Here is a 23420-nt window from a genome sequence, read left to right as displayed (position 1 = left end):
CGAGGGGTTTACGATGTGTTTTCGTTTGCTAGACCTTCGTGCAAATATAGATCTTCTTTCTTGTCGACCTTCTGTTTACCTCTGTCATTGTTAGTGAGGTTGTTGTTGTCATTCTTGTTGTACTTTCCGTATGTGCTTGAACGTTATTATATTGCATGCTCGTGAAACAAAGCAATCGGGTTCTTTGTTTGTAATGGTTCATTGCCACTTAAAACAAGGAGGCAGCCCTGGGGTGGCCGACTGGCTTCTTAATCGACGTCGACTGGATTCCAGGTAATCGCGCCCTCCTTCCCGCGGTCCAACGCGTCAAGCTTTGCCATGTCCGTAGGTTCTATTTCCCAGCCAAACACTTGGCCGTTGGATATGATGCGCTCGGGCTGCGAGGATTTGGGCAAAGGCACAAATCTACGTGGAGTCAGACAAGATAATAGGCAAATACTAGTCGCGTCGCTCACCCTCGTTGCAAAGACCACCTGACAAGAATTTGAGCAGGATCTTTGGAGTACTGCAACGCATCAGACATCATGACGCAAGCAGATGCAGTATATAGTCACCTTTCTAGAGAGCTCCTGGATGACTGCGTTGTCGAAACCACCACGCACAAGAGGGGAGTATGCCTGGACGACGACGTTGTTCTTCCTACAATATTCGACTATCGGTTTTTGCTGACAGAACGGATGTAACTGATGATAATGTCAGATTCTTCGCACTGGTTGTGTGAGTCGATCGTAGAAAGCTGACCTCTATTTGGTTCACAACGGGCATCTCTAGACCGGCCTCACGAATCTCTTCTATGTGCTTTGCTGAGCTGCGCAACCATCAGCCAAGAGAGTACCTATGAGTAATGATACCTACTAATTGGAGACACCGACAGATTTGATCATCCCGCTGGCCTTGCCGTCCGAAAGAGCCCTATAGGCAGCAAGACGTGCGTCCTTGCCTCCGACGGCGCTGTGTGTTAGGTATAAATCATAATACGCTAGTACCTGTCTTGTGAGCGGTGTTATCATTAGGAAGGCACAAAGACTTGCATGATCCAAGGTTCGCGATCGAGTCTTTCAAAGCAGCCATCGTGCCGTCGTAAGTGTAATCCGCATGGAAGACCTTGGAAGCTACCGTGGCAAAGGGGACCAAATAGGTGAGTATTTTCCAGGAGCTCCCGGATGAGGTATCCTCACTGATAAAGACGTCTTTGCGCTTAACACCACTTTTCGCTACCCCAACACCGAGTTCAACTTCATTCTCGTAGTACCGGGCGCCATCGATCATTCTAATGATCTAAGTTTTGAGACTTTGACTGATGTACAATACCTACCGGTAACCATTTTGAAGGGCAACCATGCAAGCTTCTGCACATTCCTCGTTCATGGCGACGCCAAGTCCAAGAATGGGCATGGTGTGGCCTAGACGATTTGCGTTGATCAGATACTACGTGGACCTATGATGGTAGAGACTCACCATCAGAGAGTGTAACTGTTTCAATCATGATTCAGAACAGGAGGGTAAAGAGCCAGCTATTTATGCGAGCCCGAAGTCGTGTTTGGGAGCTTATGAATATTGTATGCACTGCTGACACGGAAGCCAGCCTCTTCGTGCCGGGGTTAAAACGCTGACGCGTACTCGTGAAGGCGACTAACTATGACAAGCAAGTAGGTCAAACGCAGTGAGATCTGCATGCGACTAAACCATTTCGGTTAACATCATGATGAAGTTGTCAGGCGTCAGTCATTGACTAAATATAGTGCATAAACTATTTTAATTGACTGACTAAGCTATTGACACGAATATTTCCAGAGTGGCGATGAGTCCATCTTTTTGCCTTGATACCTGCTTCCATTTTGGACGCCATGTTAAATGAAGCAGAATGCAAGGAGGCAAGACTGTCGTCCCTCAATCGTTAGGCCAAGAGGCAGTGATAATCCAAGTTCAGCTTGATGATCGCGGACAGTATTTATGTGAACTCAGGTGAGCCACCGTGACCGGGCTTACACAGAAGTCGCTATAGTAGTGAGCAAAGAACAGACTCGGAAGTCACAGAACACGCAGCAACACACTGTGACGCTGTGGACACAATTGCAGCCGATGCTGGCGGTAACTCGTGCTTATATATGTTAGAAATTTAGACTATGTAGTACATTGCTACCTAAAACGAGGAGGCAGCTTGAGGCAGCTTAGCTGACTCCCTATTCAACGTCGACTGGATTCCAGGTAATCGCGCCCTCCTTCCCGCGGTCCAACGCGTCAAGCTTTGCCATGTCCTTGGGTTCGATTTTCCAGCCAAATACTTGGCCGTTGGATATGATGCGCTCGGGCTGCGAGGATTTGGGCAAAGGCACAAATCTACGTGGAGTCAGATAAGAATATAGAAATCCTAATCGCGTCGCTCACCCTCGTTGCAAAGACCATCTGACAAGAATTTGAGCAGGATCTTTGGAGTACTGCAACGCATCAGACATCATGACGCAAGCAGATGCAGTATATAGTCACCTTTCTAGAGAGCTCCTGGATGACTGCGTTGTCGAAACCACCACGCACAAGAGGGGAGTATGCCTGGACGACGATGTTGTTCTTCTTACAATATTCGACTATCGGTTTTTGCTGACAGAACGGATGTAACTGATGACAGTGTCAGCTTTTTCGCAATGGTTGTGCGAGTCAATCGTAGAAATACTGACCTCTACTTGGTTCACGACGGGCATTTCTAGACCAGCCTCACGAATCTCTTCTATGTGCTTTTCTGAGCTGCGTAACCGTCAGCCGAGAGGGTACCTATGAGTGATGACACCTACTAATTGGAGACACCGACAGATTTGATCATCCCGCTGGCCTTGCCGTCCAATAGAGCCCTATAGGCAGCAAGACGTGCTTCCTTGCCTCCGATGGCGCTGTGGGTTAGGTATAAATCATAATACGCTAATACCTGTCTTGTGAGCGATGTAATCATTAGGAAGGCACAAGACTTGCATGATCCAAGGTTCGCGATCGAGTCTTTCAAAGCAGCCATCGTGCCGTCGTAAGTGTAATCCGCATGGAAGACCTTGGAAGCTACCGTGGCAAAGGGGACCAAATAGGTGAGTATTTTCCAGGAGCTCCCGGATGAGGTATCCTCACTGATAAAGACGTCTTTGCGCTTAACACCACTTTTCGCTACCCCAACACCGAGTTCAACTTCATTCTCGTAGTACCGGGCGCCATCGATCATTCTGATGATCTAACTGAGTTTTGAACCTTTGAGTGGTGTGCAATACCTACCGGTACCCATTTTGAAGGGCAACCATGCAAGCTTCCGCACATTCCTCGTTCATGTAGACACCAAGCCCAAGAGTGGGCATGGTGTGGCCTAGACGATTTGTGTTGATCAGATACTACGTGGACTTATGATGGTAGAAACTCACCATCAGAGAGTGTGACTGTTTGAACCATGATTTGGAGCTGGAGGGTAAAGATGAAGAAAGAGCCAGCTATTTATGCGAGTCCGAAACATATAGCATGCTTGGGAGCTGATGGATATTACACGCGCGGCTGACACAGGGGGCCAGCCTTTGCGTACCGGGATTCAAACGTCGACGCGTACTTGGCGAGGGCATTCAACTATGTCAAGCAAGCGGGCCCAACGTGACCTGCGTACTAAACGAAGACTTCCGGGTAGTGTTTGACCAAAAATAGTCAGTCAAGTACTGACTGACAATTGACTGACCAATGGGAAAATACTGATAAGCTCTCAGTAACTGGCCTTGGTCTGGAGTCGATTCGATAAAGGGTGTCGTGTATGGGAATGATGCCTCAGATAAAGCAGCCTGGTGCCGAGCCTGTCAAAATGTAATAGATCTGTTGAAGAAGAGGATCTGCTCGCGAAGATAACAGGAGAAATAACTCATGTCCGAGTACTAGTGTCCCACGTCATATCCCTAATCCGCGTGACGCCAACTTTAGTCGCGCAAGCGCAAGTCAATATCTGGCCAGAGAAAGACAGGAGCCCTTGTCCAAGCCTGCTTGACAGAGCTTCTTGATCGAGTGCCTTGTGCAGTCACAAGCCCTTTCGACACTTCCCTTCGCGTATCACGATGCATTCCCCCGGAGACCAGATTTGAACCAGCACCCCTAATTCGCTGGTGTAGCACAGCGGGTATCATGCTGTATTGTGATGGACATTTATTAACATTCCGGAAGTTCTATCGCCAGGTACGCGAGTGTATGATAAACATGGTTCAAATGTTCATCCCTAACGAATGTAGTCGCTTTTCTTGGACGGCAATTCTCCCAGGCCTGAGAGACACATCCTTGAGTAAATAGCTTCGTGGCCATCGATATTGCATTGCGATTCAGTAACAAAGGACAATGTGTGCATTTTGTATTGACGGATCATAGGTCCGCTTCATTAATGACAGTCCCGAACCCTACTACAACTCGGTCAACTCACAGCTGAAACAATAGACACCCACCAGATGATAGCACTGGAAAGTGTTAGCGCACCAAGTGCCTAAACCGAGCCTTCTAGCTTTAACTCTGGATTAGTTATTGCTACTGCGATATTTGTTACTGCTTGAAGTTGAGACTCGGAGAACCTGTAAGAGTCAGGGAGAGTTCCGAGTTTTAATTTGAAAGTGGTGGCTCACAGCGATATGACCGTCTGGAAACGACATGCAATCCGCCTATCACATTGCTTCCTTTTCTCAGCGTACAGAATACAAAGACTCCCTTGGACCTCTGGTTTTCCTGCTCTCTCGCACCCACTCACCTGAACCACTAAACTGCCTGCATCCAAAAGCTCGAGCGTCTGCCTGCGCATGTAGGATATCTTTTGTCCCAGTAACAAGACATCATGTCATCAATTTTCATCGTGTCCTCCGAGTCTATATCTCAAGTTCTGAAGCTTGATAGCGCCAATAAAAATTTCCGTTGTTCGTCAGCTGGTTCCGGTTATGAATATTGAAATTCCGAACCTGCTCTTCCGAGTTCGGAGTAGCTAGTCTTTGATGCCCGTCTTATTCATGTTCACACGCTGGCATCAGGTCAAACCATGATGCCATCCCATAGGGCAATGGCTGTATCATGACAAGCTTCTTCGAACTATCACCTGTACTTTTCAAAATTAGTAGTTCAAGATGCAAGGCAACTGGAGTATGTTTTCCCGTGATTACTTCGCAGAGTTACTAAGGATGCGAGCCTATATGAGCGTGTGGGCACGTCCAAGGCTCATCTGCTGTTTTGCTTCAGGAGGAAGATCCGAATGAAAATCCATTTAGACATGAAGATGCTGGTCTTAATCCAACTTCCGTGCGCGCTGCCAATGGTTCGGGACTATCAGATGGAGACTTGGATGGCTAGTGCTAGCGCAACAGCTCGCACTACATACTAGTCTTTAGTAATGGGAGATTCTCGGACTGGAACCTCTTGCACTCATTATCAAATTCCTCCGTTCACACATAGTGTGCCTCTTTGTTGCTTTCGTCTACCAAAGCTTTTACTGCTTGGGCAATTTCCACCGCACCCTAAAATCAGCCGCATTGAACTTGTGCCAGATGCTCGATTACAAAAAGAGTGCTCACTGGAGTATCGGAATGGCAACATATGGAGACCTCAGCGACATTTGCTCCAATGTCGAGCAGCTTGCCTCCGACTGTAGAAACTTTGTGGAACCTCAAAAGGTTTGTTACCTGCGATCAGATGAGAAAGAAAACGAATGAGAGGCTGAACGCTGCCATAGGCCAAGGAAGGTATTCACTCGTTGGCGCACAACTTCAATGGGTACTGGATCATGCTTCCTAGAGTCCGGGGTTTAGGTGAATCAAAGTATCATGCGATGGCAGACGAACTAACTTCGTTATCAACAATTTTCCCTCGTCGTTGTAATCGAGGTCAGCAAACCACTCTAAATTTTTCTCGTTACTCAGTCTTACAAATCAGTATAGCAATGACTGACCTGCAATGAACGGCACGCCGAGTTCTTCTGCAGCTTGTTGATGAGCTGTTCCAGCAAGCCCCATAAAGGCTACACCTTGAGGACTGGCCGCGCTAGATTTGAAGATTTTTGTGACGCCAACAACTGCCCGTGCAAGGTTGATAGAGCGTGCTGTCTGACCATAAACAGAACCGTGGGGTTTTATCTATAGCTACCTCAGCCGCTGGACTATGGAGATCGATATGAAAACCGTACGTGATTCATTGGAAGGCCGTGGCGTTTCAAAAACCCGTCCAATGCACCTACCTGATAGATGAAGCAGGACTCTAGCTCATCCTGCAAAGTTGTAAATGTTTCAATGCATTTACATTGACTGACGACATTGCTCACCGGCTCAATTGCCATCTCGCGACGCCCAAAACCTTGTAAATCAGGCAAGGAAGGGTGGGCTCCCACGAGAACGTTGTTAGACTTAGCGAGTGCCACTGTCTTGTTCATGATTGAGAAGTCGCTGAGCGAATTTAATACATGAAACAAGCAACCAAAGTTGATAAGCGTGACTCAACGAAGCATGGAATCCACAGGCAACATTTGCCAAATGGATCGTCTTCATAAGAGCTTCGTCGTCTCCCTATTCGGTGCTCTCTTAAAACGAATGAGACAATGTGCATTGTGTAATACATACGATGCTATACAAGGAGAAGCCCTTGTGCAATGTTAATGTGATGAACGACTGCTTGCAATGGCATGACTTACCTCCCCCATATCACAGTTTACGGTAGCCTTCAATGGTTTGCTCATGGTATATCTATTTCGCGTGGTATTCGGCCGTAAAGTCGGCGTTCACTGAAGGCAGATGACAAGACGATGTCGCTGATAAGCTGAATATCCTGGAGGTACTGCCAGTAACTGAAAGCAGGTGACCTTATGGGTCCCGAGGACTTCGGCCCGCGTTTGCACATACTGGGGGCTGCGCCAATGACAGTGTGAAGTAGACAAGAAATAGCGCTGATCACAAGATAAAAATATGCCCCATTGGTATCATGAAATATAAATAACATGCGGGCTGTCGTATTTAAGCATCACACAAGTGTGAAAATGTCCAGAAGGATGTGTATAATGTTACACCTCATTTGCTGTGCTATCAACACTCCACCTCGACGCTATTGTCTCTTGCGGAACCCTTGTTAGCTTTTCTCGGCGTGTTTCGTTGCTCGGCCGCACAGTCTGAACAGTTTGGTCCAACGGAAATTGATCTATATGACTGTAGTGAGCATAATTAAATGAGTATAACATCACGACACAAAGCTACCTTCACTAGGGTCTGAGTTGCTTTGCGGTGCGTTCCTGGACACCCAAGATGGCTGATACGCAGGCGGAAGCCTTTCTGCAGGCGCGTCATCGGGGGGAATCAACGTGCCAGCATCATTTTCTCGGCTGTATCGCACCCCTTCAGAGTGATTGTCATTCACAATATACGATGTGCTAGGCAGCGTGCTGAAGGACTGGACCCGCTCGGGACTCAAATAACGTGTCACCGGGACAGTAGAATTGGCACTAGACCCATGATTGCGCCGAACTGGACTTAAACTGCTGTATCTCTGAGTGGCTACTAGGGAATATCGTGAGTGCTTGAAATAATACACGACGAGTACAAGCACCTGCTTCAGTATCCGCGACGGACGCTCCGTAAATCGGCTGGACACCATGTGACTGGCCCAGAAACACGGATGGCGTATCTTGGATCATACGAGGTCGTTTACTCCGTCTATAACAGTAAGCACCACCGAGGACTGCGATTATGGCGAGCGCAGCACCACCTACTGCACCACCGATAATGATGGTCTTTGAATTAGAAGTAGATGAGGCCACCGTGACTGAAGTAGTATTCCCAGAGCTGGAAGGTAATGCAGTGAGAGTGGCAGAGACAGCTGCAGTATGGACCGTTGTAGATGTGGGGAGGGATGCCGAAGCCAAGACTTGGTTCGGGCAAACCGTGAAAGTATTGTTGTTGTTTATCGCCTGCTGTTCTACTGCATAATCGGCCGTCCATCGACTGTGTCATCGTGAGGATTGAATTAATGTCCCCTTTGATATTCGACTCACTAGTACCTAGCTCAGAGTCAGACGAGTACTGAGTGCGTCAAATAGAAACCTACCAGGATCCATCGGACCAATAGGATCTATTGTATAAAAAGTTATCAATTTTGATGTTCTCATTGCACACAGCTTGTTGAATATCTGCTGGAAGCCTGAAATTATTCCAAATGACATTGTGAGTGGGTGCGTTGCCCTCAATCTCAGGTTACTCACGACTGATTGACGCCAAGACCACAGCCAGCAAGATAAGTAGTGTATGTTCCAGGAGCTGCAGAACAAGTGAGTCGTCGTGCTGAAACAGAATTGACTCATATTACCGGCATCGAATCCAGCTACATTGCCTGAGACAGCATCTTCTTGGCAACTGCATGTTTAGATGACTGTTATAAGCGGGCCGTGAAAGGGAAGAATATAAATTACTTCATGCAGAGCATGCTTAATGCGAATGCGACAGAATTGCAGCAGCAATCCGCTAATAATTAGTTCAGTGAACATAGTGGATTGGCACAATAAGAAAGGACCTACAGACTTGATCATCGCAACGATCACCGGGGGTGGTCGAGCTGAAATTGCCAACCACGTCTGTTTGCTATGCGTGTCAGTGCATGCCAAAGAAAGGCTTGGAGACACCCACAAGCACTGTTGCATATTTGTCGAAGCTGCTGATATGTCGCGCCTAACTTTCAGCAATTTGTCTTCTGAATCACTCCAAATGCTGTAATGACTTACAGGGCGTTTCACCAACTGCAGTTGTGTACCAGTCCAGTTCACCACTAAGGCATGTCGTATTACCGGCCGCTAAGATAGCACGTGCATGGTATAGAAGTAAAAGAGCGACCCATACAAGTCTCTGCATGCCTGCCTGTCTGTCTGGTGCAAGAGGGGAAAAGGTGGGTGGTTGGCTTGACACCGGGGCATTGACTTAATAACTGTCCATCAATAAACGGCGGTGCGGCGGAGGCTCTGTGCCTCCGCATCAAAGTTCGAAGTGCTCGAGTCTCCCAAGGCCAGGCTTATTATCGACTTATCGATCAATTTGGATCAACGAAGTACCGGCCTGCGTGACGAAGCAACGATCAAGTTGATTCAATGATAGATTTGATCCAAATTTGATTGGAGTACAAACAAGCACAAGCACCAGCAAGTCGGATGCTCGAGTGCCGATTTAACCGGTGGTACTCAGTACTCAACAGAGTCACCACCCATGTATCCCGGGTGAACAACATCGACACGTAAAGCGGCACATTCGACAACTGCAAGATTTCAAACTGCGTGCTTCCCCTCTCCGAGATCGACTAGTTTGCCTACGGTTAAAATCACGCCATCTCAAAAACTGCCCGTAGGCAGAATAAATGGTTTACGAGTCTATGATGTACTTAGTACTATCGCAGGAGTTATGGAATTGGTTACTATCAGTACAGGAACAAACACCTTCGTTTATAAGCGACTCTCTATGGGAGACTATAACAACACCGGTACAAGACACCTTTGTGTCGAATAATAGCAGCTCAAGCGAGTTCCCACTCCTCTCCATTCCTACTGTGGAGGAGCTCCTTCACGCTCTCACCATTGATAAACGAGGTAGGTCCAACGGTGAAGTTGCTCAGAAGTGCACTAAATGTCAACTCCGACGGAGCATGTGAAAGAATTACTTGACCGATGGTGACCTCGACGTTAACGAACAAATTGAAGGTGGTCAAACCGATGGTGATCTTGTCAGAGCCAATCATAATGATCCCTGCAGCACCTCTGTCGGTGCGACTAATAGTGAAGCGAGTGCGTTCGGTGCGCGAAACATAGACCGAGTTTGTCGCGTTGCGCGATTGAGGATAGTACCAATAGTCGTAAGGAGTGACTTTAGAGCGAATGAAGAAACTTTGGTAAGGCCACTATCAGCCAAATGTCGAACAGCCCGTAAGAAACTAACTCACGAGTTCCCGCTAATGTGGTCTACAAAATGATCAAGTGGCGGGATGATGTTCAACCCGCGACTACCTAAATTCAAGTCGTTCAGCAAGGTGAAAAACACCTTTCCAAGGAATTGAGTCGCAACCCCAGTAGTGGTGAGAGAGTCAGGGGCGTTGGCCAGGCCTGTGTTATGGGTATAGAACTGGGCGTCGACACGCTGAATGCCGTCCTTGAAACTAGTGTTGGAAGTGGACACGGCACGCCACCACTCATCGGCAACTGCGCGGCTAGCGAAGGTAATGAGATATCGAGAGCTCCAGTTGTCCGTGAGCTTAATTACGATTTAGCGCAGACATCGAAGAATGAATTTTAGACGTACATGTTTTATATATGCATAGAAAACCATGATTGTATGTTCAATGGGAGAGATGACTGTTTGATCGTGGTTAGATTGGAATAGGTCGCTTGAACACTGTACATTATATAGTGATTTGGTTGGGTCGATCACAAAAGCTGAACGTTTAACGCCCAACGCTCAAGCCCCGCGCCCAAGCCCAACCTCGTGAAATGAGTGTGCCTAGCGACTGGCTTAAATAAGTGCAGCCCAAGCTAGAGCGTCCAGCAGAGTGTCACGAGATAGACAACGCTCTTAGTACCTGCTGCAGTCATGCGTCTCTTGGAATAAGGGTCCAGTGTTAGCTAGGGCAAGAGGAACGCCAGAATGGGCCGAGATGGCAGCGGTTTCGAACCTGTGAAAATTCTCGTCAAAGGGTACCAACCTTCTCGTTCTGTTTAGAAATACTAAGCCTAGTATCATATACCTAGTGGGAGTACAGGTTCCGTCGCACGACTGCAACGTGTCCAATGACCGGCCGGCTGCATACAGTAGTTATGACCCACCGGTAGAGTAGTTTGCGGTTGTGGGAGGGGAGTAAGAAGCTTCAGACTCCAAACTCCAAGTCTTGTGGCCCGCGGGACATCGATCGACAACTGGTGACCAAGGTAAATATGCCCTATTCGATCGTTTCCGAACCGAAGAGAACAATTGGCGTCTTCCTGCAGCCTGATACGATATCAGATAGTAAACTTGGACATAACGCAAGAGGCGTGCAAAAGGGAAATGCCGAACATACAGCCCACCATTAGATAAGCTTTTAAACCTTAATACACAGGCGCTTGAAGTTGCCAGCAGACCGTTCTGAGTTCCTCGATAGCGGCGTCAGAAGTTAGTAGAATCGTTCACTGAAGACCAAGAGGGGGAGTTTTTGCTAGCGTAGAACACATCTTGATAGTTAAATTAATGAAAAACGCGTGTTAAAGGGCGCTGCTCACTAAAATCCAGTATTTTGGATGTCATGTGTGAGAGCATGTGACTTCGATATCAAGTCGCGTCTGATATCAATAACGCGCGTCTTATTACAACTCTTATGCCCTCTCTGTCCTGTCGGCCCACCAACTCTCATTTGCAAAGACACACTTTTATTCATTATGTATTCTAACACTCGTCCATCGCATGCAGGCCGGTTCCCATTAATTTATGACACTTCAGCTCCCAGCATCAGTAACGACTCACACAAAATTTCGCAACACGAATCAGATTACACGTCTCATAGCATTAATAATTCTGATTCATCTGGACATTTTCCTACAAGCCTGCAAAATGTACTCACATTGTTCGTGCTTTACTTCAGCAGCCTACTAGTACCGCCTCACTTGCTTGATGTTCTCTTTGTTCACATTCATTTTGTATCACTACTTTCTTGTATTGCTCATTATGTCTCTATTGCTTCAGAACAAATGCTCTCTATTAGTTCGTACGTACTCTACAGCATGCACCGGAAGCTACAGTAGTTCTCGTTGTCATGTACTCGTGCCGTTCCCTTGCAATCAATCGTTAACATTAATATTGTTTTTGTCTTGCGTCCAGATGAAAATGATCGAACGGTCACCATATATGGATATATTGGTGTTACTGTCACTGTGACAGAGGGGTGGGGGGGCACCTGACCTTCCCAATAGGTAAGCCTTACTATGCTGAGTGATCACGTGTATGGTTCAGTATTATTTGGCTTAGTTGCAATAATCCTCAACACTGGCATTAAATCATGTACTAAATCATCTAATACCTTCAGGTATTCTACAGTAGGCGGCTCGGCAACAATGCCTTCGGCAGCAAAGGTGCGCATTTCCCCATAGTGGGGTTCTCACACCCCTTGCTCTTGCTCACCGTCATTGCCAGTGCCCTCCCATCCTCACTGTCCTAGGCTCGGCAAAGGTGCACATTTCCCCCATAGCGGGGTTCTCACACCCCTTGCTCTTGCTCACCGTCATTGTCAGTACCCTCCCATCCTCACTGTCCTGGGCTCAAAGGTGCGCACTTCCCCATAGCGGGGTTCTCACACCCCTTGCTCTTGCTCACCGTCATTGTCAGTGCCCTCCCGTCCTCACTGTCCTGGGGCTTCCATCTCGGCCTTCTCAGCCTCTCTGGACACCATCCCCGACCTCTTCTTATGCTGCTGCCATCACCATCCTGCGCTCCCAGCCTCTGGCATGTCATTGTCAGTGCCCTCACTGTCCTGGGGTTGGCAAAGGTGCGCATTTCCCCGTAGCTGGGTTCTCACACCCCTTGCTCCTGCTCATTGTCATTGTCAGTGCCCTCCCATCCTCCTCATTGTCCTGGGGCCCCCATCTCGGCCTTCTCAGCCGCCTCTTCCTTCCAGCGTCCCCCAATGTTGTCAACAGTGCTCTCTTGGCCCATTTTACTCCTGTGTCAAGCAGGATCTCTCGGATTTTGTTCATTCTCATCGGTTGCCGTTCTTCGTATAATGAGTCTACATACAATTAATGTGTTTTGTTCTTACTTGATATCAATCTAATTAAATTCATTGCCGCTTTATTTGATTGACCAACAGTAAGAATATAGCCCATATTTGACAAGCAAGGTAACTAAAATCTATTCAAAGTTTATGAAGTCTAGCATACCTGAGATACCATCAAAATTGAATTCGGACCTCATGTCAACAGATGTACCAGCGCCAGGACTATTTGCAGGCAAGAAGTCCATGCCAAACATATCACCATTGAAGAACGACGAAGCGGGAGGAGTGGATGATGTGAGCTTGGGGGTGCCAGCAGGCGTATGCTTGCGGGAGGCTGTATCATCAGGGATGTCTGACTCGTCATCACTTATAACGGTTTGGGCGCTCTTATATGTCTTCCTGCAGTGACTAGAGTGGTTCGAAGGCTGATCGTGTTTCTTTCCTTTGTCAGAGCGAGTCTGGCGGCGTTTTTCAATGACCTTGCCACTGCTAACCTTCTCATGGCGTTCTTGACGAAGTTTCTCATACTTGTCTTTGTCCAGATGCTTCCAATGGATTTCTCCAGTCTCCCATTTGTCCAAAAGCATCTCCAAATCAGGTAGGGTGCTGGATACTGTGCTAAGGTTGACAAAAGGTATGTTTTCGGGCCAACCTTCGATGACGACAAGGTAGCGCTGGACAATATTCCACCAGTAGTGTGCCCAGTGCATCCGTGCTTTCGGATCATGTGTGATTGCCTCTAGAAAAATTGTCATTGTAAAGAGTAGATCTGGGCTGGGCTCTACTGAATGTGAGTCCCTAGTCCTGAGAGATGCGAGTATGCTTCGTCCCAAGAGACAACCTAAAAACTACCTTGATAATGCAAGGGAAGTCTTATACAGTTAGAGAGTAGACAAGATATTGGAGAAAACCTCTTTAATGCTCGTCCGTAGTTCCGAGACTACTTCCAAAGTACCAAGAAACTTGTCCGATGCGACCAAAGGTTGTCCGAGGCTGCAAAAGTGTTGTCCGAAGTAGCGCGATGCCTTCCAAGGCTTGCGAAGGCTGTCCGAAGGTCTATATATGTTGGTGTGTCGATGTGTCGAATAACAGTATAAGACTTTGCGCAACGTCCGAAGTCCGGAACAACGCTAATCTATCGGGACTCGAGAATAAACAAAGTGCGAAATTGGCAGCGGTCTAGCCAGACAATCGTTCCGAATGAACAAGGATCAATTGCGCAGTTTACGATTATACCGAGGTGACTCTACTAATTACTATTCGAAGTACGGGAAGTGAAGTGCCCTATCAGTAGCCAGCGAGCAAGATTATATCCTACTTCCGTGAGAGGCTGGAATCCATAGGCGAAACTAGTAGCAAGATAAGCAAGTCCGAACCTATGTAATAAGCCGCGATGCGTACTGCTTATACATATTCCGAGACTCCCGATGACCTGCACCAAACTGGTCCGGTGCATGACCATGTGGTGTTAGTGAATATTTTTTGGGAATTTTGCATGGAATGAATTTTGTGTTATTTGGCTCGAAGATGACTCAGCTAGATTCTCACGCATCTGAAGCTTCCATGAAAAATACTTTCCACATATGTTTGTTTGTGGGAACTTCCAGGAAACTTTAAATACACGTGTTACCCAGTTTTGCTTTATGACATATGCTACGCCTCTAAATAACACCAAATACAAACAAGTTTCAACATATTATGTAAACCATGTTCTCTTACCACAGTCAGCTGATCTATGACTAAGCCTGACAAATCATGTTCACCTACGTACGATTCACACGGGTATTATGATCTATGACAAATAATGTAGTATATCTAGGTACATGAGAAAACGAAAATTGAATATACCTAGGACCTCCGTTTTGGCCTGAAATGCAATCAATCAGACTCCCAGAGTCACCCTTAATAAAATTGCGAGTGAGGTTTGTGTGTGATCAGCATCAGCAACAACCATGAAGAGTTGTTCGACATTGTCAGGTGCATTGATGAGACAGTAGGAGCCATTGAGCTCACTGTGCTCAACAACCTGCAAGGCTTGGCTTATTTGTTTGGAGAAATCTCTTGTTTTTTTCTGAGTGTTTGTGTTTGTGTGTGCGTGTCTCATTTCTATCTCTCTATCTCTGTTTCTCTAGGATTGGGATCTATTTCATTTTGAGTTTGGGATCTATTTCACTCTAGTCTGGGATCTATTTCTTTTATCTCTGTTTCTCTAGGATTGGGATCTATTTCATTTTGATTGGGATCTATTTCTTTTTGTCTGGGATCTATTTCTTTTAGTTTGGGATCTATTTCCTTATCTCTGTTTCACTAGTCTGGGTTCTGTTTCACTCTATCTGTTTCACTCTCTACCCATTGAAAGCTAACAGTCTGAGTGCTCATTTATTGTTGTGTCACTAACGTGTTATAGATTTTAGCGAATATATTCTGAGTGTTTGTTTCTTGCTGCTGATACTAACGTACTTTTGATTGTAGCGAATACATTCGAGCCTTATCTTTGAATTCTTCGTGTTGTCTCTACATCCGCTAAAGGCTCAGAGTAGCTTAGTGGGGAGACTTCAGAAGTTGATTATTGTCCACTTGACCTCACACATCTGAGTAGTATACTGAGCCAGGATTGTTATTTGTCAGATAGGCTTTAGCTATTGAATAGGGGACTTGGTATTGAAATCCAAGGACGTCCATTTCTGATTCTGTTTAATACTCATCGTGAGTTCCTTGGCAGCAGATTCAATATTAGGCTAAGAGTTCTACGGAAGCTTTTGACAAGTCTTGACCTTTGATCCTACCTGTTTGTGCTGTGGGAGTGACCAATACATCTTCGCACGATTGTTTCATAGTAAGTTTAGAATATAGCACCATTGATTGTGCCTAGTTTTAGTTATCATTTCTGTTTAGCACCAGTGATTGTGCTTAGTCTTAGTTTTGTTTCTGTTTCTTGTTTCTTTTAGTCAACACCATACCACTGGGTTGACTAGTGTTTCTAGACTGATATCATAGAGTACCTTTGTCTGACTGTAGCTTGGATATACTGACAGGCCACCCACGAACAACCACGTTATCAGTCATTGGTATTTGTCTGAATCACTGACCGTGGAGATATTTGATTTTGTAGGTGTTCATCTATAGATCATCTATCAAAGAAGACACCGACAGGATGCCGATGTTATCCGTGTAGCACTAAGACGTAGTCAACATATAGTTAGAATGAAGGAAAACGCACCAGCGAAGTCAAAAGGACGAGGATAGGACATGGTATGGTAACTTGCGAGGTTTGGACGGGTCTCGGAACACGAGAACTGCCTGCAGAAGGTTCGGACAAGTGCACGCAGCCTTTGGAAGGTCAAGGGAGGTCGGGGAATGGTATGAATGTAGGTGTTGGATTGCCTGGTTCCGAGCCCAGCGCCGCGACCATCGTTACATCGTCATCAGTAACATAAAAAAACACTTCAAATGTAGAGTACTTACGAAGTGTCTTGTTGATTTCCTGGTGAATTGTGCTCCAAATATCTGATGTGCGTTTTTGGTGGTTCCTCGCAGCGCCTAATAGATGCAGTCAGTGGAAAGCAAGTCTTTGAAAAAACGATCCTCACCTTTCATCCCCTGGACAGCAAACCCCTCCATCTTACTCACAAGGTCCTGGTCATCAATATTCATCACCGAGCCCATGAACTCATGGACACCTTCAGTTGCAAAAGCGATACCACGGAGGGGGAGATCTGTAGAGCCACGTGTGGTATAGAGGATACTCTCGGCACCTGTACACGTCCATAAGTTCTTGAGCTAGTAGATGTGTCAATAAGTAGTACAATGACAGATATATAATGATCTACCTCATTCTCGACAGCCTTGAGTGTCTGTGTTACATCGTTGACTTTTGATTTTGTCAAGATATGGATGCCGGTAGTCTTCGTCTCCTTGTGTTCACGGTACTCCTGCAAAAGCTGTGCCTTCTCATTGTCTGTGAGGTTGCAATATTCATCGCAGTTCTCATCCCTAATGAGATCTTGCAATACAGCCTTTCCTGTGGCCCCTTGGTGCATTGTCAGTTTGTGCATGCTAAGGACAAATATGTTGTTACTTACCATTTTCCTTGTCTTCATGATGCTTCTTCCAGCAGAACATGTTCCATGCACTCAACTTAGAGCGTTGGTAGCATAACATCTCATGGCCCATGCATAAGTCGTTCTGGACATGACAGAAACTCTTATGGTGCGAGGACGCAATGGTCTTCATAGTCTCATCGAGCTCATCCCAAGCATTGTGAAGAGCTACCCTAAACTGATGGGATTTATTGCGACATTGGGCAGTTATGGCTGCACGAGCCTCCTTGCTGAGGGTCACTTTTGGACGGCGAGAGGGTTGGGCTTGGACCCATCTGCGACTGTTCGTCACCATGAAGCTGTGCAAAACCATTGGTGCCACAAAATTCATGCTGTTGGTGAATGGATTTTATAAGTCAACAGTGTGAACACAATTTACAATACCAAAATGACAAATGGAAGCAAAAAAACAGCAGGTGATCTATGAGAAGAACAGATAAAATAGATAAATTGTGCACAAAAAACTTAGGCTGCCAACCACCCTGAAAATGAGTGTAAGTAACGAGAGAGGCGGCTGTGAATGACCATATCATCAGCAAACTAAAATGCAATGAAGGAGACTAACTAAACCTGTTGATGCACTCCCTGGAGGTCCACAAGGAGGGCTCTAGCTAAATTTGAAGCCTGTTCATACGTTAGATCCCATTTCGGGGATCGAAGCACTGCTTCCCAATGGCTGCTGCGAATGGATCTGATGAATGCATGAAGCCTAAGAAGCATCATATCATCCATTTTGAAACGATCAAGTACAGCATCTGTATGTGGGCCGAGGCTAATTAGTGGTGGTGTAAAGGATGTTGGTGCTCGCATCTCTTGTATCTCGGTTCCGGGAACCATCAAACCCTTAGTGAAAAATGTGTTAGCAGGTCGACGTCGTCGAATCTTGTTAGGTGGCATGTCGGAGTCCAAAAGTGCCATAGCTCTACCCTCCTGAACAGCAGAGGAGGTTGCTGTGTTGGACTGGGCATTAGCTTGAAGATCATGCTGAAACTGCTGAGGAGGACGCACTGAACAATGAATGCGGGAACCTGTAGCAGCCATAGGTACCGGCAAGTGCGGGACTGCAGATGGATTGACCTGACTTGCTGGGTCTTGTAGGAACAAAAATGCAAATCAATTTTGGATCGTCATGAGAGAAAAGGAAGGTGCTGACTTACGGTGGTGAGGAGGGACAACACCCTCAATGTGGCAGCGCTCTGTGAAGTGCTGCAAATGTGGGACTGCAAACTCTTCCCCAAAAGCCTGCACCAAGACAGATATATCTCCTCCAATGTGGTCAGGAGATTCACATAATTCACACGGTGTGATATAGAGATCGAGAGAGAGATGCTCGGGTGAAAAAGTTGGTGTAGCTTCAGAGCCAGGACAACAAATAACAAGAGAGATCCCGCCATCAAGATGGTCTTGCATTGCGACCTATTGTTCCCCATCCCATTAGTATCCTGCCAGATAGATAGGACTAGTTGTACTCACTGCATCAAAAGGTCCTGCAATGCTGCCTCAACAAATTCCTCATGCATCATAGACTTCTCATCCAAAGTTGTGTATGAGTTGAAAGCGATATACGAAGGATGAAGACCAGTGGGTTTCCTGGTATGAAAATGAGTGCCATCAAGGTGAGCATCATGTCTGAGCAGTGCACGTGCAGCCGCCTGGCGTTCGGTCTTGGTAAATTCCTGAGCAAATGTGTTTGAGTCCAAGGCAGCAATGCTGGCCAGTGAAAACCGAGGTTGGTTTGTGCTGGGCACATCATTTGTGATGGCAGGCGACATCCGAGATATAGGCTGTGGTGTACCATGGAGTCGTGAGGGTGCTGATTTGACTTTCAAAGGGGAGAATATGATCGAGTTCATAGTAGATGTTGGATTGTACCAAGGAGTACTGAAAGCAATTAGTGAACTGGCACTCCAATTAAGTAGTATGGCGCTTACCAGTTAATGCACTGGCAAGTCCACCACATTTTGAGCAGTTGTGCAAGGATTGGCTTCGATAGACAGTAATAAAAAATGTTCGCATCCAGTGTATTCACTGTACTAGTAGTGCTTGCTGTTGGCAGTCCGACCAGTGAAGTCAATTGGACATGTGCACTTCTGAATGATCTACTGTTACAAACTCAGTACTTACTAAGTACTCACTCCTGATCGACAGATGGCACCGGCATGACCAACCGATCACAACCCAACAATTCATCAGATCTACCACCTAATTTCATCCTCTATGATGTGGCCAACCACAACCCAATTTATCAGATCTACCACCTAATTTCATCCTCTGCAATACCGCCAACCACAACCCAATTTATCAGATCTACCACCTAATTTCATCCTCTGCAATACCGCCAACCACAACCCAATTTATCAGATCTACCACCTAATTTCATGTGTCTTTGCCTGCCTGCTCACCTCTGATCTTCGTTCTCACTGGACCGCTTTGTAGATTAATTTAATAAAACATATGATTATTCAGAACATGAGGATAAGCACTGTAAATAAATACTAGTCTCCAACTGAGAGTAGATAGCTAGCAAAGTCATCCGTCATTTGCACTTGATCCTCGTCCTCGAGAACATCACCGGTTGATTCAAAAGAGATAATATCAGTTAAGTCAAGTCCCTCAGCATGCTCTCCATCGATACTGGTTACAGAAACACCTGTAAATCATCAATTAGTGAAGTAGAACAACAAAGTCAACAAAGTCCACACAGACCAGCATTTGGCGATGAAACTGTTACCTCTGGGTGACCATTCGGCGACACTGACAGATTTGCCACTCGGATACCAATACCACGTCTGCCCGAAAATGCAGGTTGTGACTCAATTCGATCTAGTTGGTAAAGATGGACAGCATTGACAGCAGCACGTGCCTGCCACCTCCTTCTCAACTCCACGGCAAGCAGGGAATTTGTGATGAGGAGTTGGTCAATTGTTGCAATGGTCTTGGTTTTTTCATCATGTATTGCCGTGCGCAGACGACGGACTTCTATATTCAGACGCTGTATTTCTTTGCAAGCACGTTGGAGCTTGAAGTATTTAACTGTAGCTTCCTGATGAGCAGGTGTGGTCCAGTCAGTGTCTTGAATGTCAGTACGTGAGTGATGCAATAGGTCAAATTCGCCAAGGAAGCTATATTCGACAATATCCTTCCATGCCAGTTTTGGCCTAGGTGGGACCAGAGCGGCGGCCTGAGTGTTGTAACGATTGATAGTGTTCTGAATAGCATCTGAATGTCATTGAAGGGCTTTGGTAATCTGTTGACGTAGCTTGTAACCTAAACAAGCTACAATTTAATCCTAAAACAAAATGAACACAACTCACTTACCTGTCCCTGATAACGAAAGTTTGGACAGTTCAAACAGGTGCATGACTACCAGGCATTCAAGTTCATCAAGCACTACCTCAGAAGCAAGGCTTCTTCTTGAAACCGATTGTAATGTTCACCTCCAATTTCCCAGCATTTGTCGATGCCAAGTTGAACCTCTAAGTATCCAGCTAACTGTTCCGTGTTTTGAAGTTTCGAATATGCCATATTGACACGGACCTGAGCTTGATTGAGAGCAAGGTGCATATGACTCAGGCTGCCAACATGAATTTCAACTAGTGATCGATTAGCTGCTTCTTGGGCTTGGTTCCATTCCAACCTCGGTCAAACTTAATAAATAAATTTGCTAGTGCGAAACATCAGAACTCACTGGCGCTCAGCAAGCTCGTCAAGTACATTGACGTATCGGATACTGACAAGATCCTTGACCAGTGCTTGTTTCAACCCATCAATATATTCACGTTCTTGCACATGAAAACGAATAAAGTCAGCATCAGAAAGATTAAGGGTTTCACAGATGACTGAAAGTTCTGCTGTGAGGGTTCAGATATCTGCCAGGGCCTCCCGATAATGATTCCGTATAAAAACACCTGGACAAGGGTGTCATAATCGGTCATCAAGTAGATATTTATAAAATGTACTTAATGCTGTATACTTATCCTCATCCCAAAACGTAAAATGTTGCTCGATTAATTGATGTTGGTGAAAAGTTGTAGCGTGCCGAGTGCTTCGTGCAAGGTCATTTGATGAAGAAAAAATGTGTTCACATCCTTTGCCCTCTGTGTGTCCAGTGCCTTCAATATACATAGGATGCCAATCTATCTGGCACCTTCGATTATGTGCATGGCCGTGAAACGCTCCTATCATCATCCGGAAATTGAGGGTGGAAGCACATGGTCCCAAAGTACTGTTCCCTAGCGTCTTAGCAAATGCACAACCTCCATTTTTACCATAAACCATTAGCAGTTGATCAACAACCGCCAATGGATATTTCGCACTAACAATGATCAGCAAATATAAATTGAATGGAAGATAAAATAGTTTACAGTTCACCACTCTTAACCATATCGCAGGCGAGAAGGATAAACCAGTGTCGACATGCAGCAATAAATATCCCCGACTCATCAAACACTGAAAACATCCTTTTACGTTGTTCTGGACCAGCATTTCGCCACCGGTCAACACAAGTAAATGATGATGGCACTGTTTCAGTTTTCTCGATGTCTTGCCAGTTTTCAGTATCCGCAGTCGAGTGCTAGTCAGGTTGAGTTGCAGCATCATATAGGGTGGCAGTGAGAAGACTTACAGTTTGTCCTCGCACTTCATCCTTAAACTTATCAACTCTCGAGCGGTCGAGCCAGTAGTCAGAACGGAATGTCCGTGAATCGTGTCGAGCAGTTGACAATGTCCATCATTTTAAGCTATTGTTGCCATCCATAGTCACCAGGCACTCCAGAGCCATATTTTCTTCATCCTCTAGCTTGTAGAAGCAACATGGGCAGGAGTTCAGGAGACGCCAAGTTGGGTGAGTCGCGGTTAAGTGCTTGGTTGATAAGGACATCGACGCGATGCAAGATTTTGAGATAAATGTCGTAAGCATCTGAAAACTGCACATTTAAGTATGATCAATATGGAATCTAGAAGGGTTCAAAATGAGTAAACGATTATGACAGACTAAAGAGCTTACATTATGGAGATGACATAATGCCTTGCATTGCGCCTGAATGCTGAATCGGGGACAAGTTCGGTGAACCTGCCAATATACTGCGAGTGTGCGGATGGAGATGGCGACAGTGGGAAATAATGGAGAGCAGCCTAAGTAACCATGATGAATAAGTGTTTCGTTTGGATACTTGTGAGATGGATGAGGCTGCAAAGATGCGTGCTTCCGACCTGGACAATGTCAACAATAAAGCCACACAATATGCCCCAAACTTACTAAAAATATCAACCAGTTCAATATTTTTGAGAGATAGGCAGTCACCATCCAGGGTGGGTTCACCTGAAGGCAGAAAGCTTGGCATACCGTCGCCACCATCCTGGGTGCAATAGTCAAGGTACGTGCTGACCAGACGCTCAATTTGAACACCCCAATGTTCATTTTGAAGTCCTATATGATCAGTACGAGTGCGCGAATCCACATAGCGGCTATCAACACCAATGTTGCTTTAGTATGAATCAGTAGGACAACAAGAACAACTACATACCATCCTGAGAGATCTGCCATCTGCTGAGCCAATCCTTCAAAAGCCTCGTGCTCTCCGCCCTCGTGGCTGAAGTCATGTCCCTCCTCACCAGGTGGTGCACTGTAAGGTATATCATCTATGTCAATGTTAGTATCAGCCATCATACTCTCAACAAGATCCCGATCTTTGCTAGTCATTTCTACAAACACAATTCAGGAGAATGTAAGAGTTACACATAGGCCTCGCACCCTGGACGTGTGATCGGCGCTTTGCATCAGTCGCATTCCTTCGCTGTTGCTGTTTCCCTGCTGTGAGTACCTGAGAAGCTCGAGTAGAGCACTGGAATCCATTCGAGATTATGGCCTTTGAGAGCCCTGTAATTTTCCTGGAAGATCCATGCACCATAACAGCCCAGAAGAGCAGCAGGTACAATGTTGGGGGAACCAGAGAGATGCTACAGAGGAATATGCTGCTGTGGACAATGAAAAACAGAGGATGTAGATGGCTGAGAAGATGCCAGAGGCTGGGAGCGCAGGATGGTGATGGCAGCAGCGCAAGAAGAGGTCGGGGATGGTGTCCAGAGAGGCTGAGAAGGCCGAGATGGAAGCCCCAGGACAGTGAGGACGGGAGGGTACTGACAATGACGGTGAGCAAGAGCAAGGGGTGTGAGAACCCCGCTATGGGGGAAATGTGCACCTTTGCCGAGCCTAGGACAGTGAGGATGGGAGGGCACTGGCAATGACGGTGAGCAAGAGCAAGGGGTGTGAGAACCCCGCTACGGGGAAATGCGCACCTTTGCTGCCGAAGGCATTGTTGCCGAGCCGCCTACTGTAGAATACCTGAAGGTATTAGATGATTTAGTACATGATTTAATGCCGGTGTTGAGGATTATTGCAACTAAGCCAAATAATACTGAACCATACACATGATCGCTCAGCATAGTAAGGCTTACCTATTGGGAAGGTCAGGTGTGGGGGGGGCTTCCGAAGTTGCGAGAGGTGTATATCCTATATTGCAAATTTGCACACCTCTTGACATAACGCAATTAATCCTCCTGGCTCCATGCTCCATAGGACATGCATGGCTC

The 23420-nt window shown here is 46.2% G+C and overlaps 10 protein-coding genes across 10 annotated transcripts; 1 reads left to right on the top strand and 9 right to left on the bottom strand.

Annotated features, from left to right (window-relative positions):
- Positions 1 to 6: 6 nt before the first annotated feature.
- Positions 7 to 1718, bottom strand: EDB93DRAFT_92143 (NADP-dependent oxidoreductase domain-containing protein). Its single transcript, XM_041457953.1, has 9 exons — positions 1459 to 1718; positions 1316 to 1403; positions 1179 to 1270; positions 1032 to 1112; positions 856 to 979; positions 742 to 808; positions 555 to 683; positions 456 to 505; positions 7 to 405 (listed from the first exon to the last, which is right to left on the bottom strand). Exons 1-9 carry the CDS (start codon positions 1484 to 1486, stop codon positions 249 to 251), a joined length of 816 nt encoding a protein of 271 aa, XP_041310386.1. The 5' UTR covers positions 1487 to 1718; the 3' UTR covers positions 7 to 248.
- Positions 1719 to 2183: 465 nt separating this feature from the next.
- On the bottom strand, positions 2184 to 3803 carry EDB93DRAFT_1264561 (NADP-dependent oxidoreductase domain-containing protein; the record flags this gene model as incomplete). Its single annotated transcript, XM_041454221.1, has 9 exons — positions 3396 to 3803; positions 3253 to 3340; positions 3112 to 3203; positions 2956 to 3045; positions 2790 to 2913; positions 2676 to 2742; positions 2488 to 2616; positions 2389 to 2438; positions 2184 to 2340 (listed from the first exon to the last, which is right to left on the bottom strand). Exons 1-9 carry the CDS (start codon positions 3421 to 3423, stop codon positions 2184 to 2186), a joined length of 825 nt encoding a protein of 274 aa, XP_041310385.1. The 5' UTR covers positions 3424 to 3803.
- A 1202-nt stretch (positions 3804 to 5005) lies between these two features.
- EDB93DRAFT_1129583 (lamb YcsF family protein) lies at positions 5006 to 6906 on the bottom strand. The gene is made up of 11 exons (XM_041448887.1): positions 6659 to 6906; positions 6588 to 6608; positions 6469 to 6533; positions 6293 to 6413; positions 6158 to 6238; positions 5924 to 6107; positions 5821 to 5872; positions 5726 to 5765; positions 5550 to 5657; positions 5177 to 5492; positions 5006 to 5121 (listed from the first exon to the last, which is right to left on the bottom strand). The coding sequence occupies exons 1-10, from the start codon at positions 6701 to 6703 to the stop codon at positions 5421 to 5423; spliced, it is 789 nt and encodes a 262-aa protein (XP_041310384.1). The 5' UTR covers positions 6704 to 6906; the 3' UTR covers positions 5006 to 5121; positions 5177 to 5420.
- Positions 6907 to 9125, bottom strand: EDB93DRAFT_1129571 (uncharacterized protein). The gene is made up of 10 exons (XM_041448886.1): positions 8732 to 9125; positions 8637 to 8678; positions 8528 to 8584; positions 8423 to 8474; positions 8320 to 8366; positions 8216 to 8270; positions 8062 to 8154; positions 7564 to 7958; positions 7215 to 7514; positions 6907 to 7158 (listed from the first exon to the last, which is right to left on the bottom strand). Exons 1-10 carry the CDS (start codon positions 8856 to 8858, stop codon positions 7025 to 7027), a joined length of 1302 nt encoding a protein of 433 aa, XP_041310383.1. The 5' UTR covers positions 8859 to 9125; the 3' UTR covers positions 6907 to 7024.
- Positions 9126 to 9510: 385 nt separating this feature from the next.
- Positions 9511 to 10316, bottom strand: EDB93DRAFT_1247723 (uncharacterized protein; the record flags this gene model as incomplete). The annotated part of the gene is made up of 3 exons (XM_041452627.1): positions 9511 to 9877; positions 9934 to 10241; positions 10290 to 10316. The coding sequence occupies 3 exons, from the start codon at positions 10314 to 10316 to the stop codon at positions 9511 to 9513; spliced, it is 702 nt and encodes a 233-aa protein (XP_041310382.1).
- Positions 10317 to 12070: 1754 nt separating this feature from the next.
- Positions 12071 to 12755, top strand: EDB93DRAFT_1247722 (uncharacterized protein; the record flags this gene model as incomplete). Its single annotated transcript, XM_041452626.1, has 4 exons — positions 12071 to 12088; positions 12150 to 12185; positions 12248 to 12280; positions 12342 to 12755. 4 exons carry the CDS (start codon positions 12071 to 12073, stop codon positions 12753 to 12755), a joined length of 501 nt encoding a protein of 166 aa, XP_041310381.1.
- Positions 12756 to 12863: 108 nt separating this feature from the next.
- Positions 12864 to 13484, bottom strand: EDB93DRAFT_1101806 (uncharacterized protein; the record flags this gene model as incomplete). Its single annotated transcript, XM_041447136.1, has 1 exon — positions 12864 to 13484. The coding sequence occupies one exon, from the start codon at positions 13482 to 13484 to the stop codon at positions 12864 to 12866; it is 621 nt and encodes a 206-aa protein (XP_041310380.1).
- Positions 13485 to 15849: 2365 nt separating this feature from the next.
- Positions 15850 to 18789, bottom strand: EDB93DRAFT_1101805 (uncharacterized protein; the record flags this gene model as incomplete). Its single annotated transcript, XM_041447135.1, has 11 exons — positions 15850 to 15906; positions 15950 to 16059; positions 16195 to 16269; positions 16320 to 16509; positions 16560 to 16759; positions 16812 to 17161; positions 17395 to 17920; positions 17987 to 18071; positions 18119 to 18245; positions 18303 to 18710; positions 18761 to 18789. The coding sequence occupies 11 exons, from the start codon at positions 18787 to 18789 to the stop codon at positions 15850 to 15852; spliced, it is 2157 nt and encodes a 718-aa protein (XP_041310379.1).
- An 831-nt stretch (positions 18790 to 19620) lies between these two features.
- Positions 19621 to 19893, bottom strand: EDB93DRAFT_1053701 (uncharacterized protein; the record flags this gene model as incomplete). The annotated part of the gene is made up of 1 exon (XM_041444720.1): positions 19621 to 19893. A coding segment is annotated over one exon (273 nt), but the record flags the coding sequence as incomplete, so codon positions are not given.
- Positions 19894 to 20690: 797 nt separating this feature from the next.
- Positions 20691 to 22171, bottom strand: EDB93DRAFT_1239162 (uncharacterized protein; the record flags this gene model as incomplete). Its single annotated transcript, XM_041451602.1, has 7 exons — positions 20691 to 20737; positions 21056 to 21144; positions 21194 to 21402; positions 21454 to 21490; positions 21663 to 21754; positions 21835 to 22040; positions 22087 to 22171. The coding sequence occupies 7 exons, from the start codon at positions 22169 to 22171 to the stop codon at positions 20691 to 20693; spliced, it is 765 nt and encodes a 254-aa protein (XP_041310377.1).
- Positions 22172 to 23420: the final 1249 nt, after the last annotated feature.

Source organism: Suillus bovinus, assembly GCF_016758785.1.
Source record: "Suillus bovinus strain UH-Sbo-P2 chromosome Unknown EDB93scaffold_11, whole genome shotgun sequence".
Classification (NCBI taxonomy): Eukaryota; Fungi; Basidiomycota; class Agaricomycetes; order Boletales; family Suillaceae; genus Suillus; species Suillus bovinus.
This window is presented reverse-complemented; position numbering and strand designations above follow the sequence as displayed.

Coding starts and splice junctions, on each gene's coding strand:
- EDB93DRAFT_92143 (XM_041457953.1), bottom strand. CDS start 1,486: ATGATTGAAACAGTTACACTCTCTGATG. Junction 1,113..1,178: donor GCGCAAAGACGTCTTTATCA/GTGAGGATACCT, acceptor TTGCCACGGTAG/CTTCCAAGGTCTTCCATGCG. Junction 980..1,031: donor GATCGCGAACCTTGGATCAT/GCAAGTCTTTGT, acceptor GACAGGTACTAG/CGTATTATGATTTATACCTA.
- EDB93DRAFT_1129583 (XM_041448887.1), bottom strand. CDS start 6,703: ATGAGCAAACCATTGAAGGCTACCGTAAACTGTGATATGGGGGAG. Junction 6,239..6,292: donor GCGAGATGGCAATTGAGCCG/GTGAGCAATGTC, acceptor ACAACTTTGCAG/GATGAGCTAGAGTCCTGCTT. Junction 5,493..5,549: donor GTTGCCATTCCGATACTCCA/GTGAGCACTCTT, acceptor GGCTGATTTTAG/GGTGCGGTGGAAATTGCCCA.
- EDB93DRAFT_1129571 (XM_041448886.1), bottom strand. CDS start 8,858: ATGCAGAGACTTGTATGGGTCGCTCTTTTACTTCTATACCATGCACGT. Junction 8,271..8,319: donor TGTAGCTGGATTCGATGCCG/GTAATATGAGTC, acceptor CTTGTTCTGCAG/CTCCTGGAACATACACTACT. Junction 7,159..7,214: donor CAACTCAGACCCTAGTGAAG/GTAGCTTTGTGT, acceptor ACAGTCATATAG/ATCAATTTCCGTTGGACCAA.